The 23,219-nt window shown below is 35.0% G+C and overlaps 1 protein-coding gene across 1 annotated transcript in view; it reads right to left on the bottom strand.

Moving 5' to 3' along the window:
- The window catches only part of ERBB4 (erb-b2 receptor tyrosine kinase 4), a 1,169,376-nt gene that overhangs the window by 716,884 nt on the left and 429,273 nt on the right, over positions 1 to 23,219 (bottom strand). Inside the window, exon 2 of the mRNA XM_011932361.1 lies at positions 22,217 to 22,368. Within this exon, the coding sequence (XP_011787751.1) occupies positions 22,217 to 22,368 (152 nt within the window). The remainder of the gene's footprint in view (positions 1 to 22,216; positions 22,369 to 23,219) is intronic.

Genomic DNA, 23,219 nt, shown 5'->3' with positions numbered 1-23,219 from the left:
AACAAACCTGCACGTTATGCACATGTACCCTAGAACTTAAAGTATAATAAAAAAAAAATAATAAATAAAATAAAATAAAATAAAAATGTATCTTTGTTCTTTATCTCTGGTCATTTTCATAATTTTATTTTCTCTAACTCTGGTGTTTGAAGCTGGTTTGCTTTTTAACAACTCATTTGTCTATTGATTTTCTGGTTTCATATTTGTGCTGATTCAAACTCTGGCCAACTTGCTTCTAAAATCAAATTATTTTTATCTCAATAAATTGGAAAAACATTTTATTTTATTCATCCTGTTTGACTAGAATGTGTTGATGTCTTGAAAGCAACTTTAGCATTTTTTTCATTTGTTGATCATTTTCATCTCCAATAGAGACCAATTGTCTCCAGGGAAAATTCAGTGTATTAAAAGAAAAGAGTCTCTTTTCAAAGGGAGGATTTTTTCCTCTTGTTTCTTTTATGCTTATATATATTCTTTCTAAAATGTCATGTGATTTTTTTAAACAATAAACATATATAAGCATATGCAAACAGTCATACTGTTAGTCATGTATATGAATAAGAGTTAAATATCATAAGTAATAATTCTAAAAGCCTACTTGAAATATCTCACTTTGAAAGTTCAACAGGCATCTCAAATATAGTATTTCCTAAGTGGAACTCTAGATGTCTCCCATCTATTCCAACTCAGTGTCAACAGAACCTCTTCCACTCAATTGATCTTCCACTTATTCTTCATCCTTGACATCTACAACCATCATAAATACTATTAATTCTATTTCCAAACCACATCTCACATCTGTTCAATCCTTTCAAGCTACAATAACTTTCATTATCCAACACACTATTCTTTCTTACTTAGACTGCTGCAATTAACTAATCAGTATTTCTACTTCAACTTTTGCTCTTCTCCACTTCTATACTCCATTCTCCACGCAGCAATGTTATATCTGTCTCTGTCCATCTATCCATCAATCCATCTATCTATCTATCTATTTCAATGCATGGCAGATAGAGCTTACTGGACTTCTTTCTCTTCCAGAAGCTTAGCCATACTAAACACTCCATTCCTTTAATTATTTGAAATTACCTAATTTCCTCCTGTGCCAAAGAGTTACACATTCTGCTACTTTTGCTTGGGGCATTTGTTACTTTGTTCTTCATGTTCAGGTGAGCTGAAAGGGAAGTCATTTTGATAAGTCTTCCTTCACTTTCTAGGCCAGTATAATAGAATATAATGTGAGTCAGTAATTTAAGCTACTTTTATAATTTAAAATTATCTAGTACCTACAGTTAAACATGTAAAAAGAAACAGGTAAAATCATTTTAAATAATATATGTGATTTAATGCAATATATACAAAATATTATTTTTCAAACATGCAATTGATATAAAAAGTATTAATTCAATATTTTATATTCTTTTTTTGGTACTAAATCTTCCAAAGCTTGTGCATGTTTTACAATTACTACATATCTGGATTTTGACAAACCTGTTTCCCTCTTTTGTGATCAAAATATAAACATAATTCTGGGAGGGCATACACCAAATTTTAAAACTATTTCTCAGTTGCATAGGGAACGGAGGGGTTCATTAGAAAGGGAAGACTGCCTTTTCTCTGTTATGTAAGTCAATGTCTGATTTTTTATTTTTTTTACAATGCACTTCTTCTATTTACTACATTAAAATATATTTCCACTTTGAAAATAATAATTAAACATGATTTAAAAGAAAAACATTCTGCATGTTAAGAACGGTGAAGTATTGTAAATTCAGTGTCATTTTGTGAATACATTTTATGTTCTGAAAGAGAATAGTATTTAAAATATGTTGCTTTCTCTCTACAATGCAAAACAGAACTGGATAATGTTATTTAAAAGTAAGTCATTGTTCATTTTCCAGCATTAAATGGTCCTTAAGAATTGGGAAGGTCCTTAAGAATTACTCAACCAAAAACAGTTAAAGCATTATTTTCTTTGTGCTAGAAATACAACATAAGGACTATACTATCTCCTTATTAACCTCACATAGATTTGTGGATTTTTTAGCCCAACGTCATGCTTCCCAGGCATTTTGTTCACACTTCTATATGATTTATATTGTATCATAATTATAATAATTTGATTGATTACCCATTGCACTGAGCTCCCATTGCATTGTGAGCTCTTCACATTCAAAGAACTGTTTCTATTCATCTTGGGATCCCTAACAACTAACCCAATGCCTGGTCCATAACAGAATATATTGTTCAGAGTTATCCTAATTTGACATATATGTCCTTGTGGTATATTTTCACTGACTTTGAAAATAAGCAATACAGTTTATCTGTATTATCCTATACATGTTCAAATAAAAATTTAAATTAAATTAGAATTACACTTCACAATTCACCTGAAATTCACAATATCTCTTCATAACAAAAATATAATACATGCACATAGAATATAATACAAGTATTTGCATATCTAGCAAATACTTGTTTAGAACTGTAAATACGTTACAACCCAAAAAGTAGGTACCATTAATATACTCATTTTACAGTAAAGAGATTGAGCCACATAGGAGTTAAAGACCTTGCCTAAGTTCATTCAGCTAGTAAGTGAAGTCTCAAACCATGCTTAGACACTGGAGCCCATGATCCTAGCCACAACACTATAATGCATTTCTAAAGTCTTACAAAACAACTTCACATTGTTTGTGATACTGCGATTGTTTAAAAGCAAAAGTCAAGTCGATTTGCACTTTGTTAGAAGTATTTTTATTTCAAAATTAAAAAAATAAGTATATGTTTGAATTTCTATTATATGTCAGGCATTATGAGAGATTCTATACGTTTTGCCATTGCATTTGACCTCTTGTGGGTGGTGGCATACTTATCCTAAACAAGAAACTGAGATTGCAGAATGTTAAGGAATTTACCCAAGGTCAAATAAGTAGAATTCATCAGACACCAACGTCCTTTCTCTTTCAAAAAGATACAATTTCTCAAAAAACCTGGGGATTAGAATGCTCCACTAGCAAATTCCCTAAGAAATAAAATCAGATGACTGCTGGAAATGCCACTGGTCCACAAATACTGCATTCAGTAGAATTTCCTAACACCTAAACTTCATGCAGAATACCTAATATGAAAAGCCCATTGAGTCACCAGCTCCTAGAATGTCATTATAAATTAATATGTCAGATCATGAACTTTAAGATTATAGATCATGCGTGCATTACTGCAGACAACTGAGTCTAATGTTTTCCAAAGAGTGGTATTCAACATTATTTTAGATATGTACAAAATAGATTATATAGCACTGAATTACACTGTATAAAAAGTTTCCTTCTGATTATATAAGAAGAAAGTCTCAGCACTGTGTTTCTATGTCTTAAATTACTCTAATTTTTGTCACTCTCCTTTTCAAAGGAGAAACAAAGAATTCCTAAGGCTCTGAGGCTTTAGCAATCATGCATTTTCTTTGCACTAATATTTTATTATTTTATACTTATGATGGAGATACTGGAGTGTCATTTTTGGTAGTAACACTGAATTCAATTAAAATACATTTGTGTAGAAAAATGTTTCAATAAAATTTAAAATAAAATAACAATATAGTTGCATGTGAATATGACAACTATGAAAACAATCTAATATCAACTAAAGCTACACAACACTGTCCTGATCTAACTGATATAGTTTGGCTGTGTCCCCATCCAAATGTCATCTTGAATTGTAGCTCCCACAATTCCCACATGTTGTGGGAGGGGCCCAGTGGGATGTAATTTAATCATTGTGGAGGGTCTTTCCTGTGCTGTTCTCGTGACAGTGAATAAGTCATAGGAGATCTGGTAGTTTTATAAAGGGGAGTTTCCTTGCACAAGTTCCAGTATTCTCTCTTGTCTACCTCTGGGTAAGACATGCCTTTTGCCTTCCACCATGATTGTAAAGCCTCCCCAGCCACATGGAACTTTGAATCCATTAAACCTCTTTTTCTTTTTAAATTACACTGTCTCAGGTATATCTTTATCAGCAGCATGAAAACCAACTAATACAGTAAACTGGTACCAGTAGGTGTGGCACTGCTGAAAAGATACCTTAAAATGTGGAAGTGACTTTGGAACTGAGTAACAGGTTAGAACAGTTTGGAGGGCTCAGACGACAGAAAAATGTGGCAAAGTTTGGAACTCCCTAGAGACTTGCTGAATGGCTTTGACCAAAATGCTGATAATGATATGGACAATGAAACCCAGGCCAAGGTAGTCTCAGATGGAGATGAAGAATTTGTTGGGAAGGGGAGCAAAGGTGACTCTTGTTACGTTTTAGCAAAGACACTGGCAGCATTTTGTCCCTGCCCTAGAGATTCGTGGAACTTTGAAATTGAGAGAGATAATTTAGGGTATCTGGTGGAAGAAATCTCTAAGCAGCAAAGCATTCAAGAAGTGACAGGTGCTGTTAAAAGTATTTAGTTTTAAAAGGGCATAAAAAAGCATAAAAGAGCATAAAAGTTGGGAAAATTTTCAGACTGACAATGTGATAGAAAAGAAAATCCTATTTTCTGAGGAGAAATCCAAACCAGCTGCCAAAAATCTGCATAAGTAGTGAGAAGCTGAATAATAATTAGCAAGACAATGGGGAAAATGTCCCCAGGGCATGTCAGAGACCTTCAAAGCAGCCCCTCCCATCACAGGCCTGGAGGCCTAGGAGGGAAAAACGATTTTGTGGGCCTGGGCCAGGATCCCTCTGCTGTGTGCAATCTAGGGACTTGGTGCCCTGTTTCCCAGGTGATCCAGCAGTGACTAAAAGGGGCCAAGCTACAACTCAAGCCATGGCTTCAGAGGGTGCAAGCCCCAAACTTTGGCAGCATCCACATGATGTTGACCCTGGTGGTGCACAGAAGTCAAGATTTGAGATTTGGGAACCTCTGTCTAGATTTCAGAGGACCGATGGAAATGCCTGGATGTCCAGGCAGAAGTTTGCTGGAGGGGGTAGTACTCATGGAGAACATCTGCTAGGGCAGTGCTGAAGGGAAATGTAGGGTGGGTGTCCCCACACAAAGTCCCCACCGGGGTGCTGCCTAGTTATAAGAAAAGTGTCACTGTTCTCCAGAACCCTAAATAATAGATCTACCAGTGACTTGCACCAGACACCTGGAAAAGCCATAGACACTCAATGCCAGCCTGTGAAAGCAACTAGGTGGGAGGCTGGACCCTGCAAAGCTATTGGGCAGGCAGAGCTGCCTAAGACAATGGGAGCCCACATCTTGCATCAGCGTGACCTGGATATGAGACACAGAGTCAAAGGAGATCTTCTTTTTTTTTTTTTTTGGAGTTTTAAGATTTGGTTGCCCTGCTGGATTTTGGACTTGCATGGAGACTTTTAGCCCTTCATTCCTTCATTTTGGCCAATTTCTCCCATTTGAAATGGGTGTATTTATCCAATGCCTGTACCCTCATTGTACCTAGGAAGTAACTAACTTGCATTCAATTTTACAGGCTCATAGGCAGAAGGGACTTGCCTTATCTCAGATGAGACTTCGGACTGTGGACTTTTGAGTTAACACTGAAATTAGATAAGACTATGGGGGACTTCAGGGAAGGCATGATTGGTTTTGAAATGTGAGGACATGAGATCTGGGAGGGGCCAGGGGCAGAATGATATGGTTTGGCTGTGTCCCCACCCAAATCTCATCTTGAATTATAGCTCCCACAATTCCTACATGTCATGAGAGAGACCTGGTATAATTGAATCTTGGGGGCAGATCTTTCCTGTGCTGGTCCCATGATAGTGAATAAGTCTCAAGAGATCTGATAGTTTTATAAAGGGGAGTCTCCCTGCACAAGTTCTACTATTCTCTCACATCTGCTGCCATGTAAAACGTGCCTTTCTCCTTCTGCCATGATTGTGAGGCCTCCCCAGCCACGTGGAACTGTGAATCCATTAAACTTTTGTTCTTTTTAAATCACACAGTCTCAGGTTTGTCTTTATCAGCATCGTGAAAATGAACTAATACACTAATATTTTCATTTTACAAAAGAAAACAAGAAACTCAGAGAGTTAAATAAATATGTCCCAGATTATACTATCAGAGAGTTTAAAACATAGGTTTTCTATTTTTCCATTAATTGTTTGAGATAAGCACTGTGGCATAGATGAGTCATGAATATGCACACTTTAGACAGGAAAGAATAAAGACACAGCATGAGCAACAACAATAGGAGATTTATATGTAGGGTACCCAAAATGCATCTCAGAGGGTAGACCCAAACACTTCCCCTATTATCATTTAAAAATCAAAACTATTAGTGAGGATCAGTGGAATATCAACTAACTTTAGTCAAGATAAAACCTAATAGCTGAGATGCTGGTTAATAAAGTTTAAGCCCCCTAAGACAAACCACCTTAGCATCTTAGCATTTTAATAAGAGACTGATAAGTGATAAGCATTCAAGACCAAAGAATGCAGTTTTAAAGAAAGAAAGATAAGCAGTGTGTTCAGGGGCCATGCCAGTATTTTTTATACCATACTTTGAAACTCTCCAAGTCCCTGTTGGATACAACCTAAGTAAGGAATGCCATAAATGAACAAACTTATAAAGGAAAATCAGAGGAGAGTTTTGGGGTAAAACAGTGGTTCCAGAAGTGCATTCAACTATTCCCAATCACTTTAGTAAACTCTCATGGAAATGTTAGAAATGTGTCTATCTGATTTTTTTTTAGAAGTCAAAGTATAATTGAATAGCACAGAGCATCTGCTGAGGAGGTGGCATCACATTTTAAGAAGACAGAAGAGTCACAAAGAATAAAAGGACTTTAAAGTTTTCTAAACAACTTTCTAGCAAATGCATGAAATCTTGTCCCTCCTTTCCTAATCGTTCTTGGTTGAGTATCTATGATGGTAGGTGAGCACAGGATGGCAGGTTTCTGTGATGGAGATGGCAGCACACAGTAGGAGGGGTGTGAGAACTGGGGACAGAGAGATACACAGTCAAGTCCCCACTACTCCCTTTTTCTTGCTGCCTATCCTACTCTGCAGAATGTTGGGAATAATGACAATGTCATGGATCACTGTGAGAATGTATATAAGAAACACTCAGGGAGGGGAAGAAAACTAACAAACATCAACAGGGTGCCTACAACATGCCAGCATCTGTAATTTTGTCTTTTATTTTTGCTGCTTTATGGTGCCAACGGCCCAGTTCCTAGAAAATACAAGGTGTTCAGTTAAGAGTTCCTGTCCATTTTCCCATCTAACAAGGCACTCCATTATATTGTAATAATGCTCTAATTGTTAGCAAAATCTTTATTTTAAGCCAAAATCTGCCTCCTTTTAACTTCAGCCTAATGCTATCTTCTGGAACAACTCAAAACTAGGCCACTCCCTTTTCTATGAGAGCCCTTCAAATATCTGAAAACAATTACTATGGTTCCCTTCAGCACTCTCCTCACCAGGGTCAACACAACCTCTTCTTTCAACTATACTTTTGAGACATGGCTTTCTGAAAACATATTATCCCAATTACCTACTAGAGACACACTCTAGTCAGTCAATTCCATCCTTACATGTAAGGTCTTTTTCTGAACATTGCAGTCCAAATGAAGTCTGAGAAGAGCTGTTGAATCTGTGCTGAGCAGCTTACTAACCATTTGATTCTTCTATTCTTTTAGCAGCATTGAAGCTAGCAGGATACATGATTGTTTCATGTGTATATTTTAGGGTATAAGAGACCATTAAGCAAGAGTGTGATCAAACAATTCAATATTAATAAATAATAAGATATATTTCTGCTTGAAAACTCACTGCAACAATTTGTTGTGAAGTTTCCCCTTCTGTAAGCCATGGGGATAGCATAAATTCCATAATGAAGATGCAGAGGGTATGAATCGAGCTTAATTATCTGTAAAGTTAAATTTTGTTATGAGCTCTGAAGTGAGTCACTTCAGAATTTCCTGAGCTTAACTTCTGCCAGCTCTTGATACATGACCTCAAGCAAGTCAGGTAACCTTTCTGTGCCTCGTTGCCCTCATCAGTGAGATGAACTTGTCCCACTACTTCACAGGGGTAGTGAGACTCTCTCAATTAAAAAGACCAATTGTGCACAAATACTAAGATAACTGCAGCAAAAGTTGCCTTATAAATCTTGACCAGCAGAGTCAAAGGTGTATAGGTGAAGCTATCACACTCAAAGGATTTGAAAACTCTAAGCTATTTGGAAAACACTGTGGAGCTCAATTGGCATATGCTTTCATTATTAGCATATTCCTGTACTCGTGGCTTCCTCTCAGCTACCCAAATCCATCCATCCCCAGTGTATTTACTGCTTACTCCTCTTCTCTTCCAAGACTTGACTTCTTTCCTGTTACCATATTCCTCTTTATTTGCACCACATGTTAGTTAGCTTGTGCCCTCTGCTTCCTTAGGAAGGATGTTGGATTGCTGACTCCATGAGCATTGACACTTTTCCAGCAGCCTACTTCACACAGAGTAATAAAGCAGTCACTGTTGCTACCGCCTCACTGAAATAGATGAGAACTGAGAACAAACCACCACATTAAGGCAAAGTCCACTGATATCTAAGTCCTTTAACTGATAATAGGGGAAATTCAAATGGGACTTTGCTAGAGCAGAGTTATCTGCAAATTTTATCACCAGAACTGCTTTCAAATTAGTTCCTGCAATAAAAATGAAGCTCCTCATCTTAATTCTAAATGTGCTGTAATTACATTCAGCAAACAAAAGGTTAAGCCAACCTCTTCAGGGGACTACATTTCTTGGAAAGACACCTAGATTATTGCCCCAAATGGCTTAAGCACAACTAGTTGATTACTGAGCTTAACTTCTTGTTTGTTTAATCTGATTACTGTTTGAAGTAAATGCAGTAGTCATCTAGTCTTTGCAAATAACAGTTTACTGATAGATGCTTTACTAACACTTTCATTCTCTAGCCGCCCTCCTGCCTGACAGTTGAATGAGCCCTGACAGAGCACCTTACCTTACTTGGGATGCAAAGCACATTTCCAGTGAGGGGTCTTCCTGAAAAAGTGATAGAAATTCAAGGCATCTGCCACCAGGTATCTTTGGCAACAATGCTCTGTCCTTCCTTTATCCATATGACTACCTGGACAACACATCTGCCCAATGTCCCAGACTGGAGCTCTCAGGATCTTTTTATCTACTTCCCCACCCACAACCTTTATATGCAGCTAGTTGTTAAGTCCTTATTAAGTCTTTCCTTATAATGATTATTGAATACATCTCTGCCTTCAACTGCCACTCCAAAGAACTGATTCCAGGCTTTCATTAAACTAATTCATTGGAGTTTGAAATAATGCCATACCCATACAAGTAAATTCCTCCAAATAATACTTTCTTCCTGCCACTGGATGTGTTACAGCTTTTCAGTAACTTGACAAGTCTTAAAGGCTCCCCACAATTTGGTCTTCCCTTTTCAGCCTTATGTTGTAACATTTCACTATTCTGTTGCATCTCAGCTCTTTCCCCCTGTGCCATGGTAAATACTTTCTCTTTTTTCCTTTCCTCCACATCCATGAATAGAATTTTTAAAAAGGAGGGGATTTCCCGGGTGGAAATGCACCTAGAATACCTTCTCCTTTTTCTCTATTATTTTTTTTTAAATATAATTAACTCACATTTTGTCTCCTCCATGAATCTTCTTATAACTGCCCCTCTGTCAAATGCATGCTACCCAATATCAATTAACTCACAACTCTTTTTTTTTTTTTTTTTTTTTTTAAATACCAGGCAGGGTGCTAGGTACTGGGGATATAAAGATAAGATGTAGTTCGTTTTAAGGAGCTCTGGAGTTCATTCTGGGAATGGCTGTGGCATTTACCTTTTCTGATAGTATACAACATTTTTTTTTTTTGCACTTATTAAATTTGGGCTAGCTACTGTCAACTATTACAATATAGCTCTGTACTTCTTTACAAAACATAATGCCATGAATTTCAAAGAGTTGGCAGTCAATAAACATCTACTGAATGTTTAATTCCTTTTTATTTTTATTTATTTTTTTAGAGACAGTCTCTAAAAAACTTCTGTCACCCAGGGTGAAGTGCAGTGGTGTAACCATAGCTCCTTACAGCCTCAAACTCCCGGGCTCAAATGACCCTCCCGTCTCAGCCTCCTGACTAGGTAGGAGCACAGGCATATCTTTTGTAGAAAGAAGGTCTCACTTTGCTGCGCAGGCTGGTCTCAAACTCCTGGCTTTAAGCAATCATCCTCCTTGGTCTCTATTTAATTCTTTTGACTATAAAATCTGAATAGCAAAGGAGATGAATTTATCTCTCAAGTTCTCAGTGCAGTTTTCCTTATACCCACTGCCCCCAGCACTGAGTCATCTTAGCTCTGTCTACTCAGGGTCCCCAAATGTTGTGGCTCTACTGAGGCCTACCTTTTTCAATCTAGTTCCAAAATTTTCATTTTTATAATTGTTTTTAATGAAAATCTCCCTTCCTTGTCTGATTTTTCTAAAATCCTGGTTTCTATAAGTAACAAATGGGTCATTGGTAAAGAGTAGGCAGCAGCAAGACAGAGTCCAAGTGTGTAGTTTAAAGTGAAAGAACTGGTTTAAAATGCTCACTTTGCCCATTAGCTCTGTGGTCCTGAGAAAGTCATTTAATTCTCTGAGCCTGTTTGATCACTTATAAAATGTGAATAACAACACTTATTCAGAGGGTTGTAATAAGGAGTGGGAGATGGAGTTAGGCATAAAACCAGCACAGTGCTCGCAACCTATTTTAACAAATGGTATTTCTGAGCTGTTAGTCCATGCCAACATGAAATGTGAGTCTAAGGAAGTTTACAAATATAGTGTTTCTTTTTATTACAAAGAATATAATTCTAGTATAACAAAATTCACTGGAAGAAAACCACTCAACACAGTTTATTTATCTGTTCAAAAAATAAAAGTTCACTGAACATTTACTCTGTACAGTCTATATAAATTGACAAAAATGCATAGTATATCTCATCATCTAACACATGCCTACACAATGTGACATATGGTATAGTACCAGTAGGTACTTAGGACTATGGAGAAACAATGGAAGACATTAATTCTGCTTGTCTTGATGGTAAAGGTGGGGATGGAAATACAGATTGAATTTGGGGGAGTATGTTAAGGTTAGGGGAATAGAGATAGCTTATATTTAGAACAAGTTAGTAGAGAGTGTATGATTTTCCAAATACAGAAGGGCAAAAAGACATTCCATAAAGGAAGAAAATTGCATGCAAAAGCACAGAGGCCTTAGTTTATAAAGAGTAACTGGACATGGCCAGGTGCAGTGGCTCATGCCTGTAATCCCAGCACTTTGGAAGGCTGAGGTGGGTGGATCACGAGGTCAGGAGATCGAGACCATCCTGGCTAACACGGTGAAACCCGTCTCTACTAAAAATGCAAAAAAATTTAGCGGGGTGTGGTGGCTGGTATCTGTAGTCCCAGTTACTTGGGAGGCTGAGGCAGGAGAATGGTGTGAACCCAGGAGGCAGAGCTTGCAGTGAGCTGAGATCACCCCGCTGCACTCCAGTCTTGGTGACAGAGCGAGATTCCATCTCAAAAAAAAAAAAGGAACTGGACATAAGGGATTTTGTTAATGGAAGGATTCTCAGGTATTCAAGGCAGGTCAGAGAAGTATCTCAAGATAGCGAAAGCTGTGAAGGATGCATGACTCTGCTCAAGTCATGCAGCTCAGCCAATAAGCTGCACTACCTATATGTCTGTTAGGTTTTTATGTAACAGTGTAAATATATAAGCTAAGTATCCCATGTTTCCATTATGAGTAGCATATCATTTTTTATTAACCAAATCATTTCATAGGCTGTAAGATGAAAGGTACTATAGATTCTACAAGACACGATAGAGAGGAATTTCAGTTGGAAAAGTAAGTAAAGTAATTTCTGTGCAATTTTTTCCTGATTTAATGTCATAAATAAAAGAATTTATTCTTATTGTTATAAAATTTGCTTACTTATTTATTTCACAAGTATTTGCTGAGCAGCCACTACATGACAGGCACTGTGTACTACGCTAGAATTCTGCAGTGAACTAGACATGGCCTTTGTCTGGTACCTGTTATTTAGGAGTGTTGACAGAATTTACAAATACTTAAATAATTGTTATAGTAGAAGTGCTACAAGGAAGCAGAGGGTGCTATGAATGCATGTAATGGGAGGAATCTAGACTAGGCAGTTAGTAAAATATCCCTGAATAAATTATTTATAATGGAGACCTAAAAACAGAACAGAACTTAGCCAGGATATGAATACTTAGGTGTATCCATATGTTTATGGGGGAGAAAATCTAAGAATGAGAGAAAGGTCAGTAGAGTTAGAAAGAGCTGAATACCAAAAGGAAGTTGGTTGTAACTGAAAGATGGCCAGTGAGTTTTTATGTCATTAGTGACAGTGGGAAGATAAAGCTTATAGGTATGGACCAAACAACTGTAGGAATTTAATAAGAATTTTGGACTTTATCCTAAGAGGATAGAAAGTTTTAAGAAGGAAAGTAATGCAATTCAGATATATAATCCCTATTTGCTAGTACTTTCTCTATGCGTTTCTTTCATGAATGCTTCCCAATGCTTTATTGATGTCTCATTGTGTTATTGATGAATACTTCTCATTGCTTCTATGAAACGATGTTGAAACAACCTTCACAAACTATGTAGAGTCTTTATACTTCTTCAGCTATTGACTGCCTCTTAAAAACAACCAAGTGGTTGACTTGCAATTTTAACTCTCTGAAAATACAAATCACCACCACCCAAAAACTGAACCTTCAAAAAAGCTTTGTGAAAACTTATTGTCAAGTCTTCAGAGCATGGCTCAATAATGGTATACAGGGTATCAAAGAAGAACGGAAGAAGCCTAACAGGGTTAGATACAGCCAGCCAGCTCTTGTTGAGGGGCTACATGGTGCTGGGCATCATGATAGACACTTTTATTTTTGGAAAGAATAGCACTAAATTATTTAAGAGGATTTACTTTAACATTCAATTACATATTCTGATTTTCAGGTAGAAATTTAATAATAATGATTTTGAAGGGGCCTATGTTTACTAAAATACCTTAGTTTTTACCACATTCATTATATATTTTACTATATTATTTTTACAGTAAATGAGTTCAAATTAGAGATCAGGAGAAATAATTACCATGTTTCTAAATGTAACAGTTTTCACATTTCATTTTTACACTTTTGATCCTTAAATTATACTCTATGTGACCAACAAGAGACCTTTAAAATTGATTTGGTCTCATGCAAAATTTTTCATCAAGTTTAAATCTGCCTTTTTCTTGAAAGAAAACAAAGTGTTTCATTTTAAGAGTCAGAGAAAAATAAAGCTAATGAAAATATATGTAGTATATTTTGAAATTTTAAAAAAGTATTGATTATATTCCAACGCTTCGGTTTTAGAATTAAAAGATAGCTTATTGACAATATAATTCTTTAATAACATCACATAATTGTGTTCTCTCTCTTTGAATAAAGGTCCTTGCTGTTCCCAAATAAAAGAAGTAAAGGAATAACTTTTATATGCTCAAAGAATCATAGAGTAAAATGGACTTGTTACTTGGGTTCTCTACTTATTTCTTTATTTTGTTTCATTTTTTTGTAGAAACAGGATCTTACCATGTTTCTCAGGCTAGTCTCAAACTCTTGGGCTCAAGCAATCTTCCCACCTAGGCCTTCCAAAGTGTTGTGATTACAGGTGTGAGCCACCATGCCTGGCTCTATTTTTCTCATTTAAAATTAAGACAATCCCATAAATTCATTATATGCACATTTTTAAGCCTAATTTAAATGCCACAATGCCCAGAAGTATAAAGAAACACTTTGCATCTGCTCATCATCCTAATAAATTAATTTTTAATTTAAATATATTTGCAACAAGGGCATATTTGTGGAAACTGCATTGTAATTAGGGGCTAAAAGAACTTGTTGCAAATAGTTTTATCATTATTATTTATTATTACTGAAATAATAGATTGTTTTCAATATTTAGTAGGTTATACTTAACGAGAAACATTATATAAGGTTAATATTATATACTAATTTGGTTCTTGATTCCTGGAAAGTGGTTGCTAATTTACATTTATATGTGCCTAAATATAAATGGTCACTATATTTACAATACTTGTATATACTATAATTTTAATATGCGTATATATTTATATATATTAGATTGATAAATACTAGTCTATTGATATTAGATTGATAAATACTAGTCTATTTCTTATTTCTATCATTCCTTCTAATATTCCTTCAAATATTTACTAACAGTTATACATCTTTATCATAGACACCATTTTACTTAGAGTTTTTTAATCTGCTTAAGATACAGAGGAAACTCATATAGATGTATATATTTTGCTTGTTTATTTATTGTTGTTTTTTGCTTGTTTATTGAAAGTCAGCTGCAAATACACACATACAAAATTGCATATGTATTATATTTAACGGCCTTAGAAACAGCTTTCAGAAACTATCAAAGTTTTGAAAATTCTATTTAACCCAAAATGTCTGCTTTGGCCTAACTGACATGTTGTAATATTATTCTCTCTGTGTCCTTTTTAGCAATCTCTGTCTCACCCAGCTAAGAGACCATCATGTTAATGCAGCATCTAAATATGTAACATTTTACCACAAAAGCAATTTTACATGATTTTCAAACAGAAAGAATTAAAGAAAAAGTTCCAGCACCGTATCTTTTCTAATGCTTGTTTACCCAACCAGTAATTTCTTGAAGGTGCAGTTTCCTTGAATCTAATGATGGTGAAATCTAAGTATTTTGATGTTGATCTTGTAATCCTCTCTTGCCACCTGTCTCAATTAGTGACATGGAAGAAAAACATAGACTACTGTGCTCAATGAAAAATAGTTATAGAATACAAATACTTGATATAAATTCTCATTTACTTGTTCACCATTTCAGTGACAAATATCTTACAAAGATTTTCAGGAATACAAATTCAGGATTGTACTCCTACTATACAGTCCAATCAAAATGTGTGCACAACTGAAATACGCATGCTGTATCTGAAAATGTTGCACTTAAATAATCTTTTTGGGAAATATGAGATTGTAACTCATGTGGATCCACTTTATTATGTCATAGATGTTTAATTTAAATGGTGTTTTCCTCTCTAATGTTTTTAAAATATGACAAGTTTTCTCATCCTGATTCTCTCTCTCCAACGTAATTTCTGCCACACAAGTCATTCTATCTGGTATTTAATAAGCTAAAAACAAATATAGATGGGTGTTGGTAGCTAGTATTTGAAAACAACTCTTCAGTAAATCATTTTCTAACCCAAAAGAATAAGTACTGTATAAATTATCTATTTATTTTGAAGTATGTACTCTTCAATATAGGGTTTTTTCTAAATCATGCTATGTAGCAGACAGCTTAGCCTGGATATGGAGTTAAAAGTGTATGAGGAAGATATGGAAAACAGACACAAACATGAAACCATCTCCCATACTGTTGGATTTAATTCTGGTCATGTGCTTCTAATTGCCAGAGGACACTGAAAAGGAAGCACTAAAGCTAGAAGTAGGCTAAAATGTAAATATTTTAGAATTTCATATTAACTCTCAATGGTTGTTCATCCTTACTGAAAATGGTGAAGGAATAGATCAAGACTTGGTCACTTGTTGCAACTTGAAACTCATTGTCAAACATCATTCCTGACTTTATTGTAACAAAACTGTGCTAATGAAGTCAAAGTCTTTGGTTCCAGTAAGATTGTCAGTATTTTGCTGTCTGAGTTGCAGCTTCCTCTGCCTTCTAACACGTTTGTCATTAGTCAGAAGAGGAATATGCATGAGAAAGAGAATGAAATAGTATAGATCCTTTACTAGCCATGGAAAAGTAATGCAAATTTTATGTCTTATGAAGAGTAGTTGAAAAGCAACATCCTCAGAAGAATCCCATACATATCCTAATAAAAGAGGATGACAGTTCTATAGCATTATAAAATGTTAATTATTAACTAAAGACAAAGGCTATATTTGAATTTAAAAATAGGACATTTTCTCTGGTAGAGAAAAATAAACCATTTGCATGATTTCTCCAAAGTTTTGTTTTTTTCAAAATAGAAATCTTTAGATGGCATTATTTCTTGTAAATTCAAGAACAGCCATATAGCTCTGCCAAATACATAATAAAAGCAAATTTTATTTTTCAAATGTGTTACCTTTTCATAATAGCATGCGTTTGTTATTCATTATGTGAGAGAAGGTATCTTTTCTTAATCTTTTTGCTTCAAAAAACTATACTTTCTGATTTTTTCAAAGTCATTGCCTTTTGCTGTCAATAATAGAGCACGAATGTTATTTTAAAAGATATCTTCATATATTACTTTATTTTTATTCATCTATTAGAAATAAAAGACATGTATAATGGCTAAAATTTAAGGTCTATAGACTACAGCATACAGAGTCCCAATGAATTATGATATTGTAACTATTCCACATCCATGCATCAACTGTTAAATAAACTTATCTCCTCATAATCCTAATGTACACTTTTTCTAAAATAATTTGCACACAACTAAATTCAAGCCACAGATTAAAAATTATAACCTATTATAGCAATGACTGAGGATAGGTGTTAACACTCTCTATATACTCTACATTTCATAGCATACTTCTTTACACATGATTGACACATTATAGTTATTTGCTTAAAGCTAATACATAAAACAGAAAATAAATTTAAAGTGTAAAAGCTGGTGGGTCAGGCACCTTTTTAGAAGCACTGAGTTATTAAGTGCTAGCAGTAGCAAAGAAGACCAATGGAATGACAAAGGAGAGGAAAGCTCCCACGAATTCTAATGAGGGTAAAAGGTCTAATAGTTCATTCCCATTACTTACTACATTTTGCCTTGTTTTAAAGAGTTCACAAAGTGTAAGACAATAGTGCAAAATCTGTGATTTTTATGCCTTGCTGCTTTCTATTATATGTCTTAACCTTGTGATAGTGATAAAATACATAATAAATAAGTTTTAGGGCCTTTTTCTAGCCAGCAATGTGGTTCCTCGGGAGTTGAATGTTAAACACAGTAAACTGGATTTCTCTTCCCAAAAAGAAATGCAAAAACTGGAGGTTACAAGAAAGCTGGCATGAAAAGTGTTTACAGAGATAAGCATCAAGGTTGCTACAATAAAAGCATCTTGAAAACAATGCATTTAAAAGCATTTCAACAGAATGTATCTAACAAAGATTAAGGAAAGTATCTACAAACATTAAAATTATTTAAAAGTACATCTTCAATCCAATTACAAAGGCTCACTTTTGCTGTGTTCTTGAAATCTCAGGAGATGTACTAGACAAGGCATTTTAGTGTAGTAAAGGGAAGCAATCTTTTTCTAGTTTAAGGGCAAAATTACTATAAAGTTGCAAGAGTAGAGGTGGAAATTGCTGGAATGCAATCCGTCTTCAGAAGTAGAGTGGGAAATGGAAATGAATGGTTCCCCAAATTACCATTTGGGGTAAATATTGCTTTTTTCTACTCTATCTCTGTTTCAGTGTTGGCTTCATTCTATCTGGACAGGTCTCTCTGACATTCAAACCGCAAGACAAAAAATGGCTGTGTCGTGGTATTCGAGTAGTTAAGAAACTAATAGAGAAACTGAATGCTATTGGTGACAATTCCAAATCCTCATGGGAAAGGATTTTGATTGTCTTATTCCCACATACCTGGCCTGTGTGTGAGGGCACAGTGAAATAACATGACTATGAAAAGAGACTAACATGTTTATCTAGACAATAGATCATATATGAAATTGGGATCTATAATTTAAGACAAATACTAATTCTGATGTCCATTCAACAAATATTTAACAAATATTTACTATGTCTTATCACTGTCTTAGTCATAAATGTTGAATATGCAGATAGTAAACAAGATAAACAAGATATCACGGAAAATTGTCACAATTCATAGAAATTTGAGTGGTTTCATACAAAATAAAACAAATGACAAAGCAAAACACTACTACCTTGCTAGCTAGAGATGAAAATAAGGAAGAAAAATCCTTTAAAACCTAAAGTAATTTCTTAAGTTCCTAAAGACATAAATGAATCCAGAATGAAGTTTAAGATCACTGTTGACCCTCTAAATATATCATTTGGGTCATTCTTAGAGGAAGGGAAACTTCCTCTTTATAAGAAATTTGGTCAATGAGTCCTAGTTACATAAATATAGATGAAAACTATGTATATAATGGAGAAATACACATTTATTATCCACTCATACAATTTGCAACTTATAGGAAATAATGGTAAAATCACTATATTTTCTTTACATGGACTCCACTTACTATAAAGTGTCAATACTGGATAGATTATATATTGTGGAGAGAAGTTACTATCAGCATAAATAAGTCATAATGTGGTTTTAGGAAGGGATGAAATTTTATATTAAATGGAGAGCTTTATAGCATATTCAAAAGTATAATTTGAAATAATGTATCATCCAATACGGTAGTATTATGAAGATTTTGGTAAATAGTCTCTGCTTTCAGGGCCCAGTAAGAAAAGTAACTACTTAATACTGAGCTCACCAGAAAACAGGTAATGGGGCATCCAGAGTATTCTGTTTTTTTTTTTTTTTTTTTAGAGATGGAGCCTCACTCTGTTGCACAGGCTGGAGCGCAGTGGTATAATCTCAGCTCACTGCAACCTCTGTCTCCTGGCTTCAAGCGATTCTCCTTCCTCAGCCTCCCAAGTACAGGTCCCCACAACCACACCTAACTAATTTTTGTATTTTTAGTCAAGATGGGGTTTCACTATGTTGGCCAGGCTGATCTCGAACTTCTGACCTCAAGAGATTTGCCCACCTCAGCCTCCCAAATTGCAGGATTACAGGCATGAACCGCCACACCTGGTTAAAGAGTATTCTGCTCTTGAACCACTTATTGATCTTACTCTTTTTAATCTCCATTGACTACCTTATCCAATCACAAAATGTTAACTTGTCACTTGGATCTGATATCTCCTACCTCTCCAAAGGAATATTCTACTCCACCTGAAACTTTTTCTTCATCAACATTATACTGTAGCTTCCCTGGGATTAGGAGTCACATGTGATTTATTTGCACATATATGCCTAGTGTCTAAAACAGGACACACTGAGTACACATTTATTAACTCTGATTCAGGGGCTTCCTTCTAAGCCTTATACTACTCCCATTGAAATGCCCTTCTCTTACAACGCACTCACCTCATGAGCTTCTGTTCATTTTCTCATGATTTAATTCAAGCACCCCTTTGATGAAACTTTTCCTGAATCCTTCAGAATAAGCCAATCCCTCAGAATAAGCCAAGTTTTCCTGAATCCTTCAGGTAACCCAGCATGCACCCCACCCCTACCATTAACATAAGACCACAACTTCTTTCTGATTCTGGGTTCTTATTTGTGTCTTAGCAATGATTATATATATATATCATTATATTAATATATATATTATATTATATCTTATATATAATATATATATTATATCTCACACACACACACCAACACATACATATCACATATAAAACACAATTTATCATGTGTATATATGTACACAAATACAATATTTGTAATTTGCCTATATATACACACATATATATATACAGTACTTATGTATTACATATCTATAATCCTCAACATGATTGTTGAAGTCAAGGACAATAAATGCCACTGTTTACTTGGGATTGCAGACGTGTTTTCCTAAGGGTTAGAGAGGTGTAATACATAATACTGCATATGACATGAATGGGTATATGTCATAATAGAAATGATTTTTTTATAAAAAAACAAAAGACGTGAAACAAAAAATAAGTTAGGAAGCAAAAACTAAGTGCTATTAAGGTTGTCATTAAATACATATATTAAAATAAAGATATGCACATAGGTTAGTACAAAGTTTAGATGAACTTTTTAGAGATGCTAGTAGTTAGGAACCAAAATTTACTTTTGTAAAAGAAATAGCTTACTTTTTATCCAGGCAGAAATCTTGGCCCTCCTTATCTTATTTTTTGCAAATCTGTTCATTCTAATAACGTATCTTACTTTTTAATTCAAATAGTTTCAAACACAGTATAGACCATATATCAAAAATATCTACATGCTACTTTCATATTGCTAAAGGTTAAAAATGGTCTAAAGTCTATTTTTTATCATTCTATGCTTTTACCTTACAAGACCATAAGAATTATTATAAAATACATAAAAGGACATTTTCATGTTATTTAATACTATGACTGTCATTTACAATAGTCACGACTATTTGTATTATCAGTGAAATTTAGTTCCATGTATAGAAAAGTAAAGCAAACATAAGAAGGAAAACACAGATCTTTAGATTGCATTTTAAATTTTTTCTATTATTCCAATCTAATAGACTGTTTAAATTATTTCTTTTTCCTGCTTCAGAATTCAGCTTACTTTGTTAGTTTGTCTATTCTATAACGTCATTGAGTTTCTTGTCATATGTTCTAAGATGGTTTGTATGTGTTCCCTTCTTTAAACAATAGCTCCCTCAAAAAGTAAGTTCTTTTGGGCCGGGCGTGATGGCTCACACCTGTAATACCAGCACTTTGGGAGGCCGAGGAGGGCGGATTGTCTGAGCTCATGAATATGAGACCAGCCTGGGCAACACGGTGAAACTCTGTCTCTACTAAAGTACAAAAAATAAGCCGGGCGTGGAGGCATGCGCTTGTAATTCCAACTACTCAGAAGGCTGAGTGAGGCAGGAAAATTGCTTGAACCTGGGAGGCGGAGGGTGCAGTGAGCCGAGATCGTGCCACTGCACTCTGGCCAGGGTGACCAAGTGAGACTCCATCTCAAAAAGCAAAAGACAAAAAACAAAAGAGAGAGAGAGAAAAAAAAGTAGTTTCTTTAAAGGCTATCTAATTCTATGATTTGGATATCCTTAACTATCTACTTTTGATAAACAAAGACATCAAAATTAACCATCAAAATTATTAAAAACTTTTGACACATAACTTACAGGAACAGAGCTCTGTCAGTCAAGTAGAGAATAAGGAAATACCTTCAGTTCATTTGCTTTACTAGTCCAGCTATGAGAGTCGTTTTAAAAATGGATATTGTAAGCCATACAGTGTTATTAATGTTTTGAGGTGGTTCATTTTCTGAGGTTGTTACCAATTTTAGACATATTTAGTACACTCAAAATACTTAAATATCACTCCTTTTCATTGTTTACCTAAGTATAGAATTATTAAAATTATCTTAGATCTCTAAAAAAATTACTATCCAATAACCGGTTTACTACATCAGTATTCAAAACATTTAACGTAAATTTATATGAAAGTGCTTCTAGGAAGTGTGTAAAGGTTACTGAAAACGAGATCAAATATATTCTAGGGATGCTATTATTTAAAATGTATGTTAGTAATTCTTGTATAAGAATAAATTTTTAATTGTGCAAAGACCACATCCTTATCTCACTTTGTCAAAGTCCCCCTTCAAGTTCCGATTTTCCCAAACATATTTCAGTTAAAGCAAAATTAAAGAAACTGGAAGCATTAGCACTAATAGCCAGTTTAACATAGCACAGATAAATGAAAGCAAAATAATAATAATAATAATAATAGTAATTTCCAAAAGGACTGATTGAACAACTTCAAGTATACATACACACATTTGTGTTCATGCGTGTATTGATCTACGTAAGTACTTTTCTATGAGTCTACTTTAAATAACCTGTAGGTTTTCAAAACCACATGCTTTTCTTCCCTTCCTTTTTCTTTTCTTTTCTTTTTTATTTTGTTTAATAACAGTGTTAGTCTCCTTATGTGATATAAAATAGTCTAAAAGTCTGAAGTGGCAGAAAAGAGGCAGAAATGGAGATGACTGCCTGAAATTATCAATTGTTATCCGATTTGTCCTCTGACTCTCCTAGCTCACAGCTTGTCAGAAAAAGATTTGCTAGATGTCATGTGCTACATGGTGACAGACTCTTATCAATCTTAGGGCAACAGCAACTGCTTTAAACTCGGGAGCGTCAGTCATTATGGCTTTGCTACTCTTGTTCTTTTCCTGGGTGTGTTTCGCTATCTCTTATCTTTTGCCTACAGTCACAGTGCCTGCCAGGCAGAAGAGCACACCTTCCAGGTATCAGCACGCAGGTCTACCTGTATGCATCATGACACCACTGTTCACTCACAAAGAAGAGAAAGAAAGCCACAGCTTTACCCGCAGGAAGGAGAGGTCTCGGTTGTGCTCAATGCTGGTTATCTCCAGGTTGCCCATGACAACCTCACAGTTTTCATAGTACTTGCGCAAGGCTCGGTACTGCTGTTCCAGGTCAGAGAGAGAGCTCAGTTTATTCTCCGTTCCTGCACACACTGCAAAGACAAGAAGATAAACGTGAAATTATATAACCTTTTTATGATATACACAATAATATCTTCCTAAAAACTCTCTATTCCACAAGCCTATCCCAGTTCTCTGAATATAAATATTTTGATTGTCATTAAGAAGCATAGACCCACACACTGATAAATATTTTCACTTTTAAATTCCTAGATTACATGTGCTAATCACAGAGAGTAGGAAGGCATACACTCCACAGAAATACATAGCAATGAGATAAACTTAATCCCATTTGTTATGACCATATAAAGCAAGTAAATACATTTACTTTTATTTAAACATTGTTCTTTTAGGACACATAATTTACTCTGTGTTCTAATTGAGTAATTCTACAAATGTAAATAAATCAAAGTCAAAACATAGTGAAAGTAACAGTTATATTAAAAACATAGTTATTGTATAAGCTGTTCCAGCTGAGTAAATTTTTTACTAAATAAACTTGTACCTACAAGACCTCAAACATGCTTTTTTATTATTTTTTTAACTTTTATTTTAAGTTAAGGGGTACATGTGCAGGCTTGTTTACATAGGTAAACCTGTGGCATGGGGGTTATTCATACAGATTATTTCATCACCCAGCTATTAATCCTAGAACTCATTAGTTATTTTTCCTGATCCTCTCCTTCCTCCCATCTTCCATTCTCCGATAGGCCCCAGGGTATGTTTTTCTCCTCTATGTGTCTATGTGTTCTCATCATTTAGCTCCCACTTATAAGTGAGAATTTTCAGTATTTGGTTGTCCGTTCCTGCTTTAGTTTGCTAAGGATAATAGCTTCTAGCTCCATTCATGTCTCTCCAAAGGACATGATTTCATTCTTTTTTA

Source organism: Colobus angolensis, unplaced genomic scaffold (assembly GCF_000951035.1).
Source record: "Colobus angolensis palliatus isolate OR3802 unplaced genomic scaffold, Cang.pa_1.0 Scaffold95, whole genome shotgun sequence".
Classification (NCBI taxonomy): domain Eukaryota; kingdom Metazoa; phylum Chordata; class Mammalia; order Primates; family Cercopithecidae; genus Colobus; species Colobus angolensis.
Note: the sequence above shows the minus strand (reverse complement) of the source record. Positions and strands in the feature narration are given on the sequence as shown.